General features: G+C 52.8%; 6 protein-coding genes across 6 annotated transcripts; 2 read left to right on the top strand and 4 right to left on the bottom strand.

Annotated features, from left to right (window-relative positions):
* Positions 1-1,086: 1,086 nt before the first annotated feature.
* Positions 1,087-1,995, bottom strand: BGZ61DRAFT_357197 (uncharacterized protein; the record flags this gene model as incomplete). Its single annotated transcript, XM_046240858.1, has 1 exon — positions 1,087-1,995. The coding sequence occupies one exon, from the start codon at positions 1,993-1,995 to the stop codon at positions 1,087-1,089; it is 909 nt and encodes a 302-aa protein (XP_046101926.1).
* Positions 1,996-2,825: 830 nt separating this feature from the next.
* Positions 2,826-5,763, bottom strand: BGZ61DRAFT_394345 (uncharacterized protein). Its single transcript, XM_046242896.1, has 2 exons — positions 5,485-5,763; positions 2,826-5,411 (listed from the first exon to the last, which is right to left on the bottom strand). The coding sequence occupies exons 1-2, from the start codon at positions 5,705-5,707 to the stop codon at positions 2,884-2,886; spliced, it is 2,751 nt and encodes a 916-aa protein (XP_046101925.1). The 5' UTR covers positions 5,708-5,763; the 3' UTR covers positions 2,826-2,883.
* Positions 5,764-6,401: 638 nt separating this feature from the next.
* On the bottom strand, positions 6,402-7,460 carry BGZ61DRAFT_534687 (GPR1/FUN34/yaaH family-domain-containing protein; the record flags this gene model as incomplete). The annotated part of the gene is made up of 5 exons (XM_046254181.1): positions 6,402-6,637; positions 6,706-6,966; positions 7,019-7,083; positions 7,139-7,229; positions 7,277-7,460. The coding sequence occupies 5 exons, from the start codon at positions 7,458-7,460 to the stop codon at positions 6,402-6,404; spliced, it is 837 nt and encodes a 278-aa protein (XP_046101924.1).
* A 1,267-nt stretch (positions 7,461-8,727) lies between these two features.
* On the top strand, positions 8,728-10,651 carry BGZ61DRAFT_424193 (uncharacterized protein; the record flags this gene model as incomplete). Its single annotated transcript, XM_046243592.1, has 2 exons — positions 8,728-9,352; positions 9,405-10,651. 2 exons carry the CDS (start codon positions 8,728-8,730, stop codon positions 10,649-10,651), a joined length of 1,872 nt encoding a protein of 623 aa, XP_046101923.1.
* Positions 10,652-10,998: 347 nt separating this feature from the next.
* BGZ61DRAFT_480279 (uncharacterized protein) lies at positions 10,999-14,058 on the bottom strand (the record flags this gene model as incomplete). Its single annotated transcript, XM_046249173.1, has 4 exons — positions 10,999-11,229; positions 11,287-12,110; positions 12,162-13,813; positions 14,018-14,058. The coding sequence occupies 4 exons, from the start codon at positions 14,056-14,058 to the stop codon at positions 10,999-11,001; spliced, it is 2,748 nt and encodes a 915-aa protein (XP_046101922.1).
* A 22-nt stretch (positions 14,059-14,080) lies between these two features.
* BGZ61DRAFT_549770 (uncharacterized protein) lies at positions 14,081-15,526 on the top strand. The gene has a single exon (XM_046255443.1). It carries the CDS (start codon positions 14,274-14,276, stop codon positions 15,387-15,389), a length of 1,116 nt encoding a protein of 371 aa, XP_046101921.1. The 5' UTR covers positions 14,081-14,273; the 3' UTR covers positions 15,390-15,526.
* The last annotated feature ends 1,340 nt before the right edge of the window (positions 15,527-16,866 follow it).

Here is a 16,866-nt window from a genome sequence, read left to right as displayed (position 1 = left end):
GTATGAGGATGAATGGGATGAAGGAAGCAAAGAGGAGGGTCCTATGGGATTAATATTTGAGCGGCGAGTCCTTGACTGCTTCAGGCATGCAAGGGAATGATAACTGACGAATGCACCAAATGGCAAACTCCTTCTTCACGCCGGACCACAAGGGACCAACCGTAATGAAAGAAAGTGATTCCAGAGGAATGAGATTACAAAAATTCCCTCATCAGGCGAACCCAATGAGAAGAAGCGGTCGACAATAGATCGCAACTAGCAAAATTCCTCTCTCAGCTTATCGCATCACGGAGCAGGAAAACACCCTTGCACTTGGATGAGGAAGAAAGGAAAAAAAGAATGAAAGGTGGGAGGGAGAGCGAGAATATATAGGTTTGCATCAACAACCCGGATGGGCTATACAGACATCAGGGTCAGCCGTCGCCAGGTACCAGCAGCCCCAGCAAGCAGGAGAGAGAGGCGTAGAACCTTGTCTGAAATGTAGAAAAAGTTAATCAAGTCTGCACCAGATTTTTCCTTTTCCTTTGCTTCTTTGATCCATTTTTCCTGCGTCAACAGGAGCAAACTCACAATTGAGTTTTGTGCCTAACGAAAACTTACCTTCGATTCGTCATGTAAGTTTGTGGTGTTTCAGATTAATAACCCCCAACACGGTGAAGGACGCAGATTGCATTTGCGTGTTTCACGCGGGCAAGATCAACCAAATGGATCGCATCGAGAGTTGATCGCACAGGGCAGCATGTACCGTAAGATGTGCCAAGCACAAGCTCTCGGCTGAGGGAAGGCTGTCGAGATATCAGTTAGATTTCGAGTCTCGGTGGTCTTGTCTCGGATATTGTCTATGGGACTTGTCTCGGATATTGTCTATGGGACCCTTTAGGAGCATTACATCATCGTGGATCATCTCTGAAGGTTGCTTAAGAGAAATTTTTTATCTTGATGCATGCGACGAGGCTAATCGTGACTCAACATCTGACAGTCCTCAATCTAGGTCGAACATGCTAGGAGCGTAATAACTTATCAATGACTACTAATAACAGTCTCTTCCCTAACAACTCCGTCTTGATCGTACAATATTCCATTTTTCTAGTCATCATCACTGTCACTATCGTCACCATCGTCCCCTCCACCACCGGCAGCACCACCACCAGCAGCACCGCCGCCGGAAGTACCACCGCCGACAGCACCTCCGCCAGCATCATCGCCATCGCCATCGTCATCGTCTTCATCTCCTCCAACGTCTCCACTATCCTCATCTCCACTATCTTCATCGCCACTTCCCTCTCCAAAAGCTCCTGCTACCGCCGCTACTGCATTAGCGGACGCTGGAACAGGTTCCAGTGCTGTCGCAGCAATCGCATCGAATTCCGCCGTGGCTGCAGCCCCGAGTCTCGCAGTAAATGGACCAAATCCACGCTCATGAAACCCCAATCTTGCCCCTGGGTCTGAAGGATCACCCAGTGGTGGCTGTTCTGAAAGGGCCCAGCCCATGACAGCATCGCCTGAAGCTGCGTCTGTGCCGAGACCAAATGTGCTGTCCAGGCAATTCTCGCAGAGGAAGGTGTATGTGAGGGATGTTGCATTTACAGAGACTCCGTCTGGAAGAGGTCGTACTTGAAAATCTCCTGCAACTTCTGGTGGATTGTCTTCGTCGGTAGCCTGCCGAAATGAGGCCATAACGCCACCACTGCCATCCGGCCAGACGGCAAGAATGAAATTGCCCTCCATGTCGCCTGTCAGTCCAAAAGAGCCCCAACCCTCTCCATTGACAAGTGGAAAGGAAAGCTGGCCAATAAAGGAGCCAGCCGGCGCAGTTTGGACTTCAGGGAGCGCAAAGGCGAATCCGAACGATGTACGGGCACCAAAGAAGCGCTCCATAGGCAGACCGGTTATTTGATCTTGAAATGGTTCTGAAAATTGTGATGGGGAAGAAGTTGGCTCGTCGTCATCTTGAGCGAGGGTAAGGGCAGGGAGGAATATGGTTGTGAGTGCCATGCAACGAGGGTTGACATGATGACGACGGCGGATGCGACGTCTTTGGGTATTGCGTGACTTGGCCATTTTGTAGAGAAGTGCAAATGGACAGTTGAAGATACACTCTGATGCAGAAATTGGGAGATGATTTGGTGATAATTCAGTACTGGACGGAGACAATTGACGAGATTAAATATTAGCTGTCTGATGATGAAGCTATCGCTTATCCAGAGAGCCAAGAGGCTCAGGCTTTGAGCCAAGACAATCAGGGGCCAACGTGTAGCTTCTTTACGTCAAAAAATAAGCTCCAAACTGATCGTAAACGATACTCTCGTCGCTGGGGTGTGGTGTAAGTCCCTCGCGTCGCGTGAGAATCAAGTTCATAGGGCCAGCGGCGCGCCAACTTCCTTGGCGTGTCATATCAGACCAGCCTTCACATAGGACAAGACGCCAAGCGCCCAATACACGGTAGCCTGCGGGGTTGCCATTGACTAAAAATATGAAGCGAGCACTTCAGAAGAAGAAAGGTAATCGGATTGAGTTAATTCGTCGGGGAGGCGTCTTAAAATAAACTTCAGGAGACGACTTGCGACAGTTGCAGTCTGGAGAAGTGTAACGCCCTGCTTATCTAGGGTTAGTGTCGAAACAGTCACTTCGGTTGCACATGTTTCACACGATACTACCAATTAAAGGTGAATCGAAACACAATACGATACACGTATCCCGTGAACCAATTGAGAAAAAGAATGGTGCTCGTTGACATAAGGCCGCCAAGTCTTGGCCTTGCCGAACTTGCCATGACGTGTTTCGGCAATTCTAGTGTAAGGTCATGCAATCAGTACAATGCGAGACCGAAATAGTAATTAAGATTTATTCTGTCAGAGGTATCCAATAAAAACATCTAAATAATCACTCATCCAACGTTTGGGTATCACCCGTCCGCTGGGTGTGCAACGCCTGAGATAGCACCTTCGTTACGTTCCTGGCCATTTCCGACTTTTTACCCAGACACCAAAGAGCCCGTATGCAGTTTTCAGACCGTCTCAAGCTGTCTTGAAACTCCTCACTGTCGTGACCTAAAATACCCCATTCATTTTGCCTCAGATCATCTGCGACGCTCAAGTGAAAGACAGAGGCCTTGGTGAATGCCCTGATGAGGATGATTGTCCACGGCTCTGTCAAAAGGGGCCCTTCATTCACGGCAAAATGAAAGTCTGGTAGCTGCTCTTCGGGGGTGTCTCCAGATTCATCATCGATAGGCGGCGACGTCACTCTGGCAAGATCGGAGAGATCCATCGCGCTCGCCTTCCTGATTCTTGACGCCATGCCAGAATCAAGACGCCTCAGAGTGGCATCTTCCATTCCAAGAGCGTTGCTGTCCACAAAATCAAGCAAGTCGGCAAGCATGAGCGAGCCAAGGTGCCAAGGAATGGCGATGCAGACAAACCAGCTCCTGATGCGCGGTGGGACCGAGTGGTAATTCTTGACCAGCTCCCGGAAGAAACCACCGTGAGTCATGTTCCAGTATCGATACAGCAACGTTACACTCCGGATGATGTCCTCAATCGGCTGGCCGTAGTCTCTTTTCCGTAAGGCGTTCTGGAGATACGCTAGGTGTCTGAAGAGCAATATCTTTACCGGCGCTGACCTGGCGACGGCCTTGGCGGCAACATCGGCAGGACAAGGCCAATGTAGTGATAAAGATGGCTTCTCAGGGTTGTCTTGGACAAACAAGTCGAGTTTCCAACGGTGAGCGCCGAGGTAGCTTTTAGAGACAGATGCAGTGGCTCGCGGGACTTTGGACTGGGCTTCATGCTGGCAGTCTTCATCTGCAAGAGCCACGGGCCGCTCGGCCATTGACGAGGACACAGTGTCGAACATGACAGCGAGCCAGTAAATGAGGCCAATTGTACGTCTTTCGTCGGAATTTATTCTGCGCACGGCATCTGCATCTTGTCTGTTGGCGGACCCTTGGTTGGTTTCGAGAAAGCCACTCTCATTCGCATCCAGGCGGAATTTGAGAGCGTGGATTTTCCGCGTTGCCCTTTCCATGTACACAGGCGGTCCTTCTTGTGAAATGATCTCCATAATCTGGGGTACGAGGGAATCCTTGATGCCTTTGGTTCTACCCGTGGAGCGGGGAATAGTGATGTTGTGGGATGAGTGATCATCGCTTGCCCATGGTCTCTGAGTCAGACCAAACACGAGCTCGGCATATATCACCCTGTAGGATTCCAACTCGGAAACATCTTGCAGGGCCTTTTTTGCTTGCTCCCATATTGATTGTTGCAGATTTTGCTCGAATTCCTCGTTCATTGCGTTGGCCAAGTCATCATGCTCATCTTCAGGAGTCTCGACAGGCTGTGACGAATACTGTTCTTGACGGCGGCTGCCTTGTGCCCACTGTGTAGCAAACGCCATGATAGCCAAATCAAGGGCTCTCGAGGCGGCGTGGCTTTCGGCGCGTGTGAGGCGGATCATCTTGGTGGATTGAGCGACCCGGTCAAGTTGTAAGACGCGCTGGTAAATTCGGTTTGGCCAATTTGTACCTCGCCCAGGCCGTGCATTTGCATTCCGAGGCATGAACTCTGCGACGTAGCTCGGATCCATGCCAGGAAATCCGCGTCTTCTCCGTTCCACATTATACGGACACGTTTCCTCGGCTAGCCAGCAGGCGAGGTTGTTCTCAAGCACGTCGTGGTATATCTGAAGCAAACTTTCCGTAATGAGGCGGTTGTTCGAACCTGTCATGATGGTGTAATCGGGATCGAGTGGAGAAGCGGAGGTTCTGGACTGTGCTGGCCAGTCATCAGACGGTCGACGTCTTCTGCGGGTTTTTCGGACGCCATTGCTGCTGTTGGGTGTGGGTTGAGGGGAGAAGGATGAATACCCAGGCTCGGAACAGCTTTGAGCAAAGTCCCAGACCTGGAAGTCGAGTTCCGATTCCTGCGAGCCGGAGTAGACTGTGGGATTGAAGACGCTGTCAAGTCTTTGGTGATCGTGGCTGCTGGATCCAGTGAGCGCTTCGAAGGCAAGATCTTGAGACCCAGTTTGAGAGTTTCCCTCATCGCTACCTTGTCCTAGATCTATTCCGAGGGAGCCGACTGAGCTGCTCATCGGCAACCCTCCGTGGCATTCCAACCTAGGGATGGTGGCTTCCCAAGGAAACGAGTGGTGGCTTGGCGAGGGCGTTTGGAGTAGACTCAATATGCCTGAGCTGAGATCGAGACCCTTATTAGGAATCACAGTTGGGGCTGACATGCTGTGGTGGTCGGTTCTCTGTCGCTTGGCTTGAGAACTTGCATCGTCACGAGAGTCGGCGGCGCTGGAGGGAGATTGCCCGGTTTGAGACCGAGACTTTCCCCAGTGCGAGTTTAAGGTGCATAGTTTCTTGGTCTTGAGGCAGTAGGAGCATGGGCGCAGGCCAGAGTCAGAGTCTTTCAACGGGGAGAGGGTTGTTAGCTTATCGCATGTCTCGGGATGGCATACCTATAGGAGAGATATACTTACATGGGGTCTCGGGTGACGCGATCGACGCCGCATCGGAAGCGCGTCGGTCAATACTATTGAGTAGGAAGCCATCACATGCCTTCTTGGACCTCCTGCATTGCTCGCAAGAGTGGTTCTGCCGCCTGGTCCTTGTGTCTGCCATTGAGTGGAGCGAGCAAAGCGGCGATGCCCCTGCGAGCGGATAAGCTGATCCACACTCGACTGTCTGAGAGGGTCTCGACATGCAGTGTTCCGTTGCAGTGGAATGGAACTCGCGGAGCCGATGCGTGTGGGTTTCAGTCAGGATACGATAGAGGAGAAGAAAGAGGAGTTGAGAGAATCCTAGTCAGTCGGCCCTACTTATCATGATCCGATTCCGCTGTGCCGAGTCGCCATGTTCCCCGCACTACGCTAGAGCTACGACTCCACCGCGAGCATCTTGGCCTCACCTTTTGGCGAGCGTCCAATTGGTTGGATTTGTTGAGGCTGTCAACACTAGCACGACTCAAGGGGTTGCACTGCGGGGAAGCTGGAGGAGTGCAGACGAACGGGCGTCCGCGTGAGTGCTGGGTCATAGGGGTAAGGACGATGGGGAGGAACTGGATTGAGTCTTATATGCAGCCTTTGTCTTGTGATCAAGTCTACTTCACCCCTTCACGTCGAATCATTGAGAGGGTAGAACAAGAACTCCAGCCGGCTTCGGGGAGAATCCTGACTCTTCTCAGTTGTATCTCAGCTTACTACCTTTTTATTACAAACTATACTACTAGTCGAATGAAAAGATACACGGTCATGGCTTTTGGCGTTGGGAATATCTGCTCCGACACAAACAAAGACACGTTGCATGACCAGCGGGGAATGCGAAACAGTCCGCCTTTTTTCCACCTAAGATTCCCATCTAAATCTACCTAGAGGAAGACACCTAGAATGCTAACATCCTACGCCTTGTCACAGCTCTCCCGAGTTCGATCCGTGCGCCCGGGAATTACAGTTGACAAATCACCCAGAGGCAGAATATACGGGAAGTCGACAGACAACAAGACGAGCGCGAGGAAAATGTACCACCCCAAAAAGGATACGGCAAGGAGAAGACCGGCACCGACGTGTTGGAACGTCTTTGCGCTCGAGGCAAGATCGTGCGAAACGGCAAAGAATGATGCCGACAGACACCCGACTGCACATCGCTCCAAGTCAGCCTGGCCCGGTTCCCTGGCATGGAATGAAAAAAAGGCCTCCACTTACAGGTAGGAATAAGCAGCAGGAAGATGGTAAACAGCACCACGTTGGTGCGAATGCTCGCCACCATAAAAATGGCACAAAGAATTGTCATGGACACCAGAAAGAAGGAAAACGTGGCGTAGAACTGCTGCTCACTCAATCCGTCTGCGGCAGATCCAGTCGTGGAGTATAAGCCGTAGGCCCCGTATCCAGGAACAATGGTGGCGCCAAAGGTGAGCCAGAAGCCGCCGAAGAGACAGAAGACAGTGGCGGGAAAGGTATTTCCTAGGTTGGGTGTTAATATGCAGAGTGAGCAAGCTGAGCAATTGGTTTTTACCGAGAAGCCATTCGCCAAGTCCTCCCAGTACAAGCATGAGACCGCCCAGGTAAAAGTAGGAGCCACTATCGCGATGAATTAGCTAACGGAGGGGGGGATATTTTTCATGTCCGGACGTACACATTTGCGCCGGCTCCAAACCCGCCAGCGCCCTGCCATTCCAGGAGCGCCATGGAGATGGGCGTCGTGCAGAGCAAGAACCCCCCCAGTGCTTTGTCATGTCAGAACGGTGGTATACACAGAAAGGGTCCATCTCACCTAGTGGTGTTGGGTTGCCCAACGTCTGCCGGAGCTGACCCTTGACTTGGTTTTGCGGTGCTAGGTAAAGCTGCTCAAAGAGCTCAGGCGATAGCGAGATGCTAGCGGCGGTCTGGATCTTGTGCAACATCTCATCGCGATGCTCATTGTGGATTTTGCTGTTGTCGCTGGACTGTCTGGACATGGCGTCGGTGGATAAGGATGAATCTGAGGGAATGATGGAGGACGAGATGCGATGTGCAGAAGGAGATAATGGAAGGCGAAGGACCAAACATATACTCGTAAATTCCCCCACATTCAAGGCATGTACGTGCAGGTGAACTGCCGTGATCAAGGGCTACCCAGGCAACTGTCTCAGACGTCCCTTGATCCGAATGGACGCGTCTGGGGTACCGGGGACGGACGCCTCATTACGAGGGCATTGATCGACAGGTGGCTGGGATTGGGAGCCCGTGACAATTCAGATGGACATGACAGACCAATGGGTGTTGTGGTAATCTCACGCTGATTCCGCAGGGCTCGGATTCCCCAGACGCATGGTGTGGAATGACCTGCGGCTCTGCGTACCTGATCGGAGGAATTAAGGAGCGGAAACATCGTATTGTCGGGTATCGCATTGTCGGGCATCGTGTTGAGCTTAGTGCTAGCGGACCCTATGTCGGCTTCAGTGTAGTTCAAAGTTTATCGTGGAACGTGGAAGAAGCTGTCTTCAATCCCCAACCCGTATTGATTGAGATGAAAAGCAGCTTGGTACGTTTCTCTGTTTAATTAGGTAGAGAACATAGAGGCTACAGCTGTTGTGTGATTCAATGAGTTCGCTGCAGAGTTAGATGCGAACAGACGGTCACCACCAGGCATTCTGCATTACCTCCTGCACCCCATCTCTCTCCATATCCATCTTACAGACACATATCCTTGCTAGAATCGCACGTGGCACTCAGTCTGCATCCTAGTAACGCTACTAACGCATCTCAACCCATGCAAGCGAGCTTAGCGTCGGCTCCGCCTGAACTAGAGGCTTCTGTCGATCGGCACCGACTGCGAACTGAGACATGTCAGTCGGCTCCGCCCAACTTCAATCGGCTCCGCTCTCCACTCCGATGCTGTCGAGTGCGGGGTTGAAGTCTGGGGTATGGGGTAATGACGGCGCGGGGGAGGTTGAGCGGAATCGACAGATACTTTGGCGGAGATGGCGATATTCCAAGTTTCGAGGGTGATTTGCGCCTCATCTTTATCTTGTCAGTAGTTAAGCACCTGGTACTTAATGAGGCAGAAATCCAGCCAAGTTTGACATCATATCCTTCATCATCTCATCTCCTCAATCACCATCTCCATCAGCAATCAATTGACACATTCTCTCCTCTATCAATCGACACCTTTCCCCCTACATCAATTGAAACATCATCATGGCTACAGTAGACGTCCAGCCGGTCCAATCCGTCCCCTCACATATGCGAACCGTCCCTGGATCCGTCAACATCCCCGTCGCCAAGTTCCCCTCTGCCCCCAAGATTGCCGCCGCCGTCGATCCCGCCCAGGTGGCCGCCTCAGTGGTCGACAGCTTCAACCAAATCCTCGCCAAGCGCGACTTTGCCGCGATCTCGCAATTCTTTGTCGATGACGGCTACTGGCGCGACCACCTCGCGCTTTCTTGGGTCTTCCGCACTGTCAAGAGCCCGCCTCGCATCCAGGAGTTTCTTCAAAGCTGTGCCGGCTCCAAGGATGGCTTCCGGCTGAAGAAGCTTGCCGTCGATGGCACCACAGCTGTCCGCGCTCCCAAGATTGTGCCCATCGACGCCTCCGGAAACGTCTCCGGTATCCAGTTCTTCGTCGCTGTCGAGACGGTCCTCGGTACTGGTGTTGGCCTTGCGCGCCTTGTCGAGCAGGGTGGTCAGTGGAAGATCTTTACCCTGTACACGAGACTCGAGGAGCTTCGCGGTTACGAAGAGATCATCAACGAGCGACGAGTAAAGGGCGCTGAGCACGGTGGAAAGCCTGGTCGAAAGAACTGGGCCGAGAAGAGGGCCCTCGCAGCTAACTTCAACGACGGTAGTGACCCGTCCGTCTTAGTCGTTGGTAAGTTAACCCGATACGAATTTCTCTCCTATTCTAACGTTTCTATTCCTAGGTGGTGGTCAAGCCGGCTTAACTGCCGCTGCTCGCCTCAAGATGCTCGGTGTCGAGACTCTTGTCATCGACCAAAACGAGCGAGTTGGCGATAACTGGCGCAAGCGCTATCACCAGCTGGTCCTCCACGACCCAGTCTGGTACGACCACATGCCATACCTCAATTTCCCCGCCCAGTGGCCCATTTTCACGCCCAAAGACAAACTGGCCGACTTCTTCGAGTCCTACGCCACGCTCCTCGAACTCAACGTATGGACACGAACGGAGCTCGTCTACACGAAATGGGACGACGCGAAGAAGTTTTGGACTGTCATCGTCAACCGCAAAGCCGCAGATGGAACCAGCGAAGTCCGCACATTCTACCCCCGTCACCTCATCCAAGCAACAGGCCACTCGGGCAAGAAGAACCAGCCATCCATCAAAGGTATTGAGAACTTCAAGGGCGATCGCCTATGCCACTCGTCCGAGTTCCCGGGGGCTCGAGAGAACAGCCAGGGCAAAAAGGCCATTGTGATCGGCTCTTGCAATTCGGCCCACGATATTGCACAGGATTTCCTCGAGAAGGGCTACGACATTACCATGGTTCAGCGGTCCACCACACACGTCGTGTCCTCCAAGGCCATCACGGAGATTGCCTTGAAGGGCATCTACTCGGAAGACGGACCCCCTGTTGATGATGCGGATATGCTGATCCACGGCCTTCCCACTCCCGTCCTCAAGGCGATTCAGATCAAGGTCGGAGAGCGCCAAGCCGAGTGCGACAAGGAAATCCTCGAGGGGCTGGACAAGGTCGGCTTCAAGGTGGACCGCGGCCCAGACGGCGCCGGTCTCTTCTTCAAGTACTTCCAGCGCGGCGGCGGCTACTACATCAACGTCGGCGCCTCCCAGCTCATCGCCGACGGCAAGATCAAGGTCAAGCAGGGGCAAGAAATCGCCGAAGTTCTCCCCAACGGGCTACGATTTGCCGACGGCTCCGAGCTCGAAGGCGACGAGATCGTCTTTGCCACGGGCTACCAGAACATGCGAACGCAAACGCGCATCATGTTTGGTGACGAGGTGGCGGACAAGGTTGGCGATGTGTGGGGGTTCAACGATGAGGGAGAGATGCGGACCATCTGGCAGCGGAGTGGACATCCCGGCTTCTGGTTCCACGGTGGAAACTTGGCCATGTGTCGCTACTATTCCAGGCTGCTCGCTTTGCAGATCAAGGGGCTTGAGGAGGGCTTGTATCAGGATGGGGAGGTTTGATTTAGCCCTGGGCTTGTCGTTTCTTTGGCCTGTACATTGTTGCTCAATCAGTAATTGCGTTTACTTTCGCGTCCAACTTTTCAGTTCTTTATAGCTTGTCTGCTCCAATAGTTTCGTGATGAATTCTGTGTATGCTTGAGTTGAATTAGGGACAAGCATGCCCTTCCAATGACTTGGAGATGCAGTTACTTTAAGTCGGAGCTGGTATGTCAGGCTAGCCCTGGCGTTATTAAACCCTACTGACCTTTCAGCACCATCAAAGTAAAAATGCCATTAAATCTGAAGAAACGACTAAAAGGTGGTGAGATAATATTCCCGTCTTCTCGACTATGTGACTTAATTTCGCGTCATTCTCCTTGATTTTCGAGATCCATCTCGGACAATTCTGCCTTCACCATGCCTCTTATACCATCCTCAATTTGCATCCATTTCCGGTGCATCGTGAGAGCTAACCATGTCAAGATAACAAATATAGTAGTTAAGATGAGGAAGGATGTTCCATCAGGTCCGAAATGCTTAGGAATGGCCTTTTCTTGCATTGAAAGTACACTGGCTGCGAGTGCGATGGGTGTGAAAATCTAGAAATGGTGAGTGAGAGCCCTGCAAGCTCCAAAGATATGCAACTAGTCACTTACATATAACATCACAAACGACATAGCCTGACCACCAACAGCAGCTTTGGCATCATGAGCTTGGAGCTGCTGCTTGAGCTTCTCGATCTCGGTAACGTTGGCTTTCTGTGAGACTTCGTAGGCACCCAGCTTACCCCAGATCTCCGCAATCTGCTTCTCCAAGGTTTCGAAGAGGGCAATTTTAGTCTCATCAATTATGCGCCTTGACTCGGACTCTGCAATAAGAGCCTGGCTATTTGCATTGGTCTGGGCCTTGTAGTTATAAAATTCCCTGACGATCTTGTCTTTAAGTTCGCAGAGCCTCTTGATCTCGGAGTTTCGTGCCTCAAGCTCTAGCTCAAGCGCACTTCTGCCTTCAAATACCTTTCCATGATCTTGCATTCCGTCGACATTTGATTTCGCAGGTCTGAGAGCAGGAAGAGGCTTTCCAGGGGATTTTCGAGGCTCATATCCGCGGTTCGGCCTCTCTATGCCTTTGTCAGGTTCAGGCTCAGCGATCGTCCCAGCGCTGACATCGCCTGACTCGGATCTTGTATCCGGATCAGGACATGAGCTTGAATCGCCGGTTAAAAGGTCAGCGTTCTCGGTATAGGCCCTCAAGTCCGAAGCCGATGTTGGATCGAGATTCTCGCCGAGGCGAGACCAATCATCTCTGACGGGCAGGCTGACATCCACGATGTGTTTATACGAGCGCTGAATATCCATGTACAGCTTTTCTGCTGTGATAAGCTGAACGAACGGTTCGTGGTCGTAAATGGCGATGATCATGCCGCAGAGCGTTTCACCTTGGACAACCCAGGACCCTGAGGTGCCCCTAGCTACGACAGCTATTAGTTTCTAGTCCGTAGCCTGCGTTCCAAAGATTGTGGGCAGCTTACCTAGCGGCTCTCTCAGCTCAACCTTTTGGGTTTCCATAGTGACTCCTTGTACGGAAATGCTCGACGACTGAGGGAGGAGGAAGCCGTTCTCCGGTTGGTCATGGTCAACCAAAACCTTGACCGGGCCAGACATCATGCCTTCGTTATGCGGGAAGTGTCTCACCCACGTTGGACTAGAGTCTTGGTTAGTATGCATGGTGTATATGTTCTTCGCGGTATTCAGCTCCGGCACCTCCAAGAGTGCAAAGTCGGTGTCTGCTACAGCCAGATGAGACCAGCTTCCGCGTGAATCAGAGCCCAAAGCGTCGCTCCCCATCCCGAGGAAGTTTACCGGCCCCCCAAGCCTAACTGGCGTCCAAGAAGATATATGCTCGGGGTTCTTGTATCCAAGTCTGTCTCGGTGAGGCTCGCAGGTCTCGGTGCCATCCTGTTGACCATCACCACTGTCCTCCGTGCAGTCTTCGTCCTCGGAATCTGACTCTTCAAATTCGTCGCTATTAAATGATCCAGACGACTCCGAGGTACTTGAAGACGACGGGGGTAGAGCCATGAAGTGTTCCAGCATACCGTGGGCGGTCGTGACGACGAGTTCGTGGTCTACGATATTAATCCGGCCGCCGAGCCTCGAGAGACGCTGTTCAGCCACAACACCCTGGGTCATGATCGTTGAGCAGACAAGTCTTCCGCACGCCGACTCGTTATCCTCAGGAGTTTCGACGTGGAGGTACAGCTCCGTGTCTTCTCGCAGCCGGATAGGGTGCCCGAGGTCGAGGTTCTGCAGCGGCACGGAATCTTGGATGGCGCCGTATACGGACGCGCCCTCTTGCACTTCGATCTGCCAATTGCAGCTTTGAAACAACGACAGCTTCTTAAGCTTCTTCTTGACCTTGTCCCGGCACCATCCACTGCCGCACAGTATCCAAACGGCCAACGAGAGATTCACCCCGTTGCTCCCTGTGGCGGCGCGGCCCGACAGGCGCAATTCCGGCTTCTCGATTTTTGCCTCCCCTTGAGACTTGCGGCCGCATTTGCGGACCACAACAGAACGGATGGAGTTGAGCTCAACGTCCCATTCCCTCTGCAGCGTTTCGTTCCAGCTCTTGAGCGCCTCGGATGGCAGCTTGATCATGGACGGACGCGCACAATGGGTGTTGTGGGAGTAATATGTGTATGCTTGAAGGGTTTGAGACGGCACGAATAGCGGAATTTCTTCATCAGACGGCGTCAGCGGCTCGGGTGTCTCTGTTTCCGAGGATATGAGATCGTGGTTCGCCTGGACGTGCTCGCAGCTAGCCGGTGGCTGGTCGATGGAATCACATGTCGCAGCGTCGTCGCAGGGAGGAGTTAGAGAGCTAGGAAAGCATCCTGAGTCTTCGTCATTTGTGACGATCCAGGGTAGCCGGTGACTTCGGCCACATGGCATGGGATGCTGCGATATCGCAAGCGAAGACGTCAAGGGTTCATGCTGGTGGATGTGACCGTGACTGGCCAAGGCACCGCCGCCAATCCCGCTCTGGCGACGAAGAGGATATTCGCGGGAGTCCATGTATAGCTTAGGATCTCTAAGCATCCGTCCGCCGAGAGTGACGTCGTTTGGATACCTGTATTGGGGCGGCGTGGAGGAGCGGGGTCGGATGGCCAGCGTTTCAAGGCTGGCGTTTCCCAGCAGCAGTCATGGGCTCTAGAGAGTGATTCAATAAGGTAATCTTGGTTAGAGATTTCAAGGCTATCGTTGAGCGATTGTCTGACGAGCGACAGTTTGGAGAACTTTTCAGTTTGAGTCTTCGTCTCTGAGCGGTCAGTCACAGAAGCAGGTCGAAAACATGGCGGAGGCGCAGCACACGACTCCTTCCTACCACTGAGCCGCAGGGTGACCTACTCCGCATTGTAATTCCATTGCAGCTCCTCTACGGGCGGTTATCGAATCAAATAGCAGGGCTGCTTATCATGCCGTCGGAAAAACGCCGTGGCGGTGGCCGTGACCGGCAGATGTGCACTTCTTACGGCTTGACAAAGAAATAACCTAGGAGGGGGAATTCGAACGATGGATATGATTCCCCGAATCATCTCTGCCAGCTCGGACAACTCAAGTCGACCACCAAGCAGTCCGCAATGGCCCTCGGTTGTTTCAAGCCGTCTTACAATGAACCTCGAGTGGCGCATCCACGTAGCGATCGGCAGTTGGCGCAAGCCTTGTGGCCTGGAATCTCGCCCGAGGGATTCCGCGCCGAAGTAGGCATGTACACCAGCCTTTTGGAGCGCATCAACGCCAAACTCGACGTCGTGGACAGTGACTCCAGCGATCTCCACCCGATCACGTCGGAAGATCTGTTAAGGGTTATCGACGATGTCAGACGCCTGAAGAGGTCGCCAAGGACGGAGATATTGGGAGAGGTCAAGAAGAGTCTGTCGCCTAAAACCCCATCGGATGATTCACTCTCAAAGGCAATCGATGTAGCCGCCGGCTTGTGGTTGACACTAGACATCCGATCGTCCCCGCCGGCCGGACTATCAGGGGTGCTGCATTGGGCCGACGATCAGAGTATTATCTCTCTGGTCAACGCCTCTTTCCAAACAGGTTCTGCCACGGAGGATGTTAGGAAAGGATCTGTCAAGAACAGCTTGACAGTAGCAAACCTCGTCAGCAACCATGATTTCAGAATACTCTGGACCCATAACCTGGCCGACCATCTCAAATTAGACAGAGACAGCAGAGTTCTCACGGTCTATGAGCACAAGATTTGCCTGCGGAATCACCGCCGGTCGAGCGACAGCACGGCTCTACCCTTGGCGATCGCGGAAGAGGCCATCGACACGCTCAACCTCCTCTTTCCCAGGCATCACCATCCAACCAAGTCGCTACTTCGAAAGCATGGAAAGAGTTTTGGCGGCCTTGGAACTTGCGGCCAATCCAGGACGGTGGAGCTAAGCAAATACCCGTTCTGGGGAGAACGAGTCGAGGCGCTCAGCAAAGTGCTAGACGAGGTGCCAGTCGGAGCACACCAGTTTATGCTCAAAAGGGATGGGAAGAACGCGCTCCAGTTTGCCACCTTCTGGATAGCGACGGCCATTGGGATCTTAACCATCATCAGCTTCGTCACGGGGGTCATATCGGCTGTCTATGCTCAGAAGGCTTATGACCTTGCCCTTCTTCAGTATCAGCTCTCACTCGCCCAGGCCTGTTCAGTTCCCGATACTGCGGCTCAACTGTCCAGGTTTTGCTCCTAGGCTTATACAACAACCTCTCCTTGATCTGCCTGGTCAGATTGGCAAGTTGTGTGGATTATTCTGGCCCGGCTGGTATAATGTTGCACGGCTTGAGCGACCGGCTCTTCCATCAGCCACAGCCGGAACATCTGATAGAGCCTCTGCATTTTGCTCTGTTATACAAAATAGAGCGTCAGTATCTTCTAGTATTTGCGCTCTGGAAAGATAATACTGTAGTCATTAGTGACTTAAAATACAATCCCTATCAGTCAGATTCATCCTATTCTCGCAGTCTATCCCATCCATCTCACCTCACTCCCAGCCCAAACAGTTCTGGCTTGTCTGGTTCTATGGCCTCTGTTGGTTGCTTGCTAGGCCCAAGTTGCGGGTTGTCCGGCAGCGCAGCACTCCAAATGGCCTCGTTATTGTGGTGAAGGGTCGGTCCCAGGTGAGCAGGAACCTCCACGCATCAGCAAATCTAATGAAAACCGAGGCACCTGGCGGCCAGGCTCCGGCCTCACTCCCTCTCAGTGCTGGAGTTCCATGTCTGGTAAACATCACGCGCCACCTCAAACGCTGCCAATAGAGACTTTTCTTAGGAGTTCATCTACAGCTCTCGATGCTCTCTGTACGGCAGCCACACCCCGGTGTTCAGCATCAACCTACGGACCCCGGGACCCCTGAATAGTTTTCGCCTCATAAAATCACAGCTGCACTTTCACTGTTGCGCCATCAGGTATCCCCATGCAGGGGCTATAACTGCAGCTGCCAGCTTCACCCCTGCTGCTAATCACCACCGGCCCAGACACAGTCGTACAGGGATGCGCTAACGGGACAGCAATCTTGACGGCCTGTCCTCCCACACATTCTCCGTTTTCTGGCTGAACTGCCAGAAGTCTACACGTGGAACACGTAAAGTTAATCCGGTGCCGGCGGGGTGCAGTTCCTCCTTCCCTGGTGTTGCTGAGTCTCGTTTCTCGCGAGCACCAAGGATCACGATCAGGTCAACGCCGACAACCCATCTCCAGCTCTGCCATCACCTATGGCTCTTCTCTTTTGACAATCTTGCTAACCTCTCTGTCTCAGTGCCAAATTTCCCATCCAACTGCGACTGAAACGACGAGCTCGCCGCATGGGTGCCCCGCCCCGACGACGCGCAACTTCTTTGTTCTGCAAGACTGGCCACTCCGTCTGGGCGCTTCCGGTGGCCATCCGGCGTCTGCTAGCTCTATTTCTGGCAAGCATTTTATGATCAATAGCAAAATGGATGAGGGATTGGCTTCCAGAGCGCCAGGTGTTGTTGCGGTGAGAGGGCCCAGATCCCACTGCTGGCCTAAATCAACTGCCTGCTCGTTCTTCGTTCCACCCCAATGGAGTCATGCCGCTCAACAAGTTTCTCTTCTTGTCCCTGGTTCCCTGCAGAGTGGCTGGCATGAACATGTTTGGCTGTCTGAATCCAGCGCCAGACTCTAGGTATATAACTGCTCCATTCCTGCTC

The sequence above is a fragment of the Ilyonectria robusta genome (genome assembly GCF_021365365.1).
Source record: "Ilyonectria robusta strain PMI_751 chromosome Unknown BGZ61scaffold_15, whole genome shotgun sequence".
Lineage (NCBI taxonomy): Eukaryota > Fungi > Ascomycota > Sordariomycetes > Hypocreales > Nectriaceae > Ilyonectria > Ilyonectria robusta.
The sequence above is the reverse complement of the archived record's forward strand: the minus strand, read 5'-3'. Positions and strand labels throughout refer to the sequence as shown.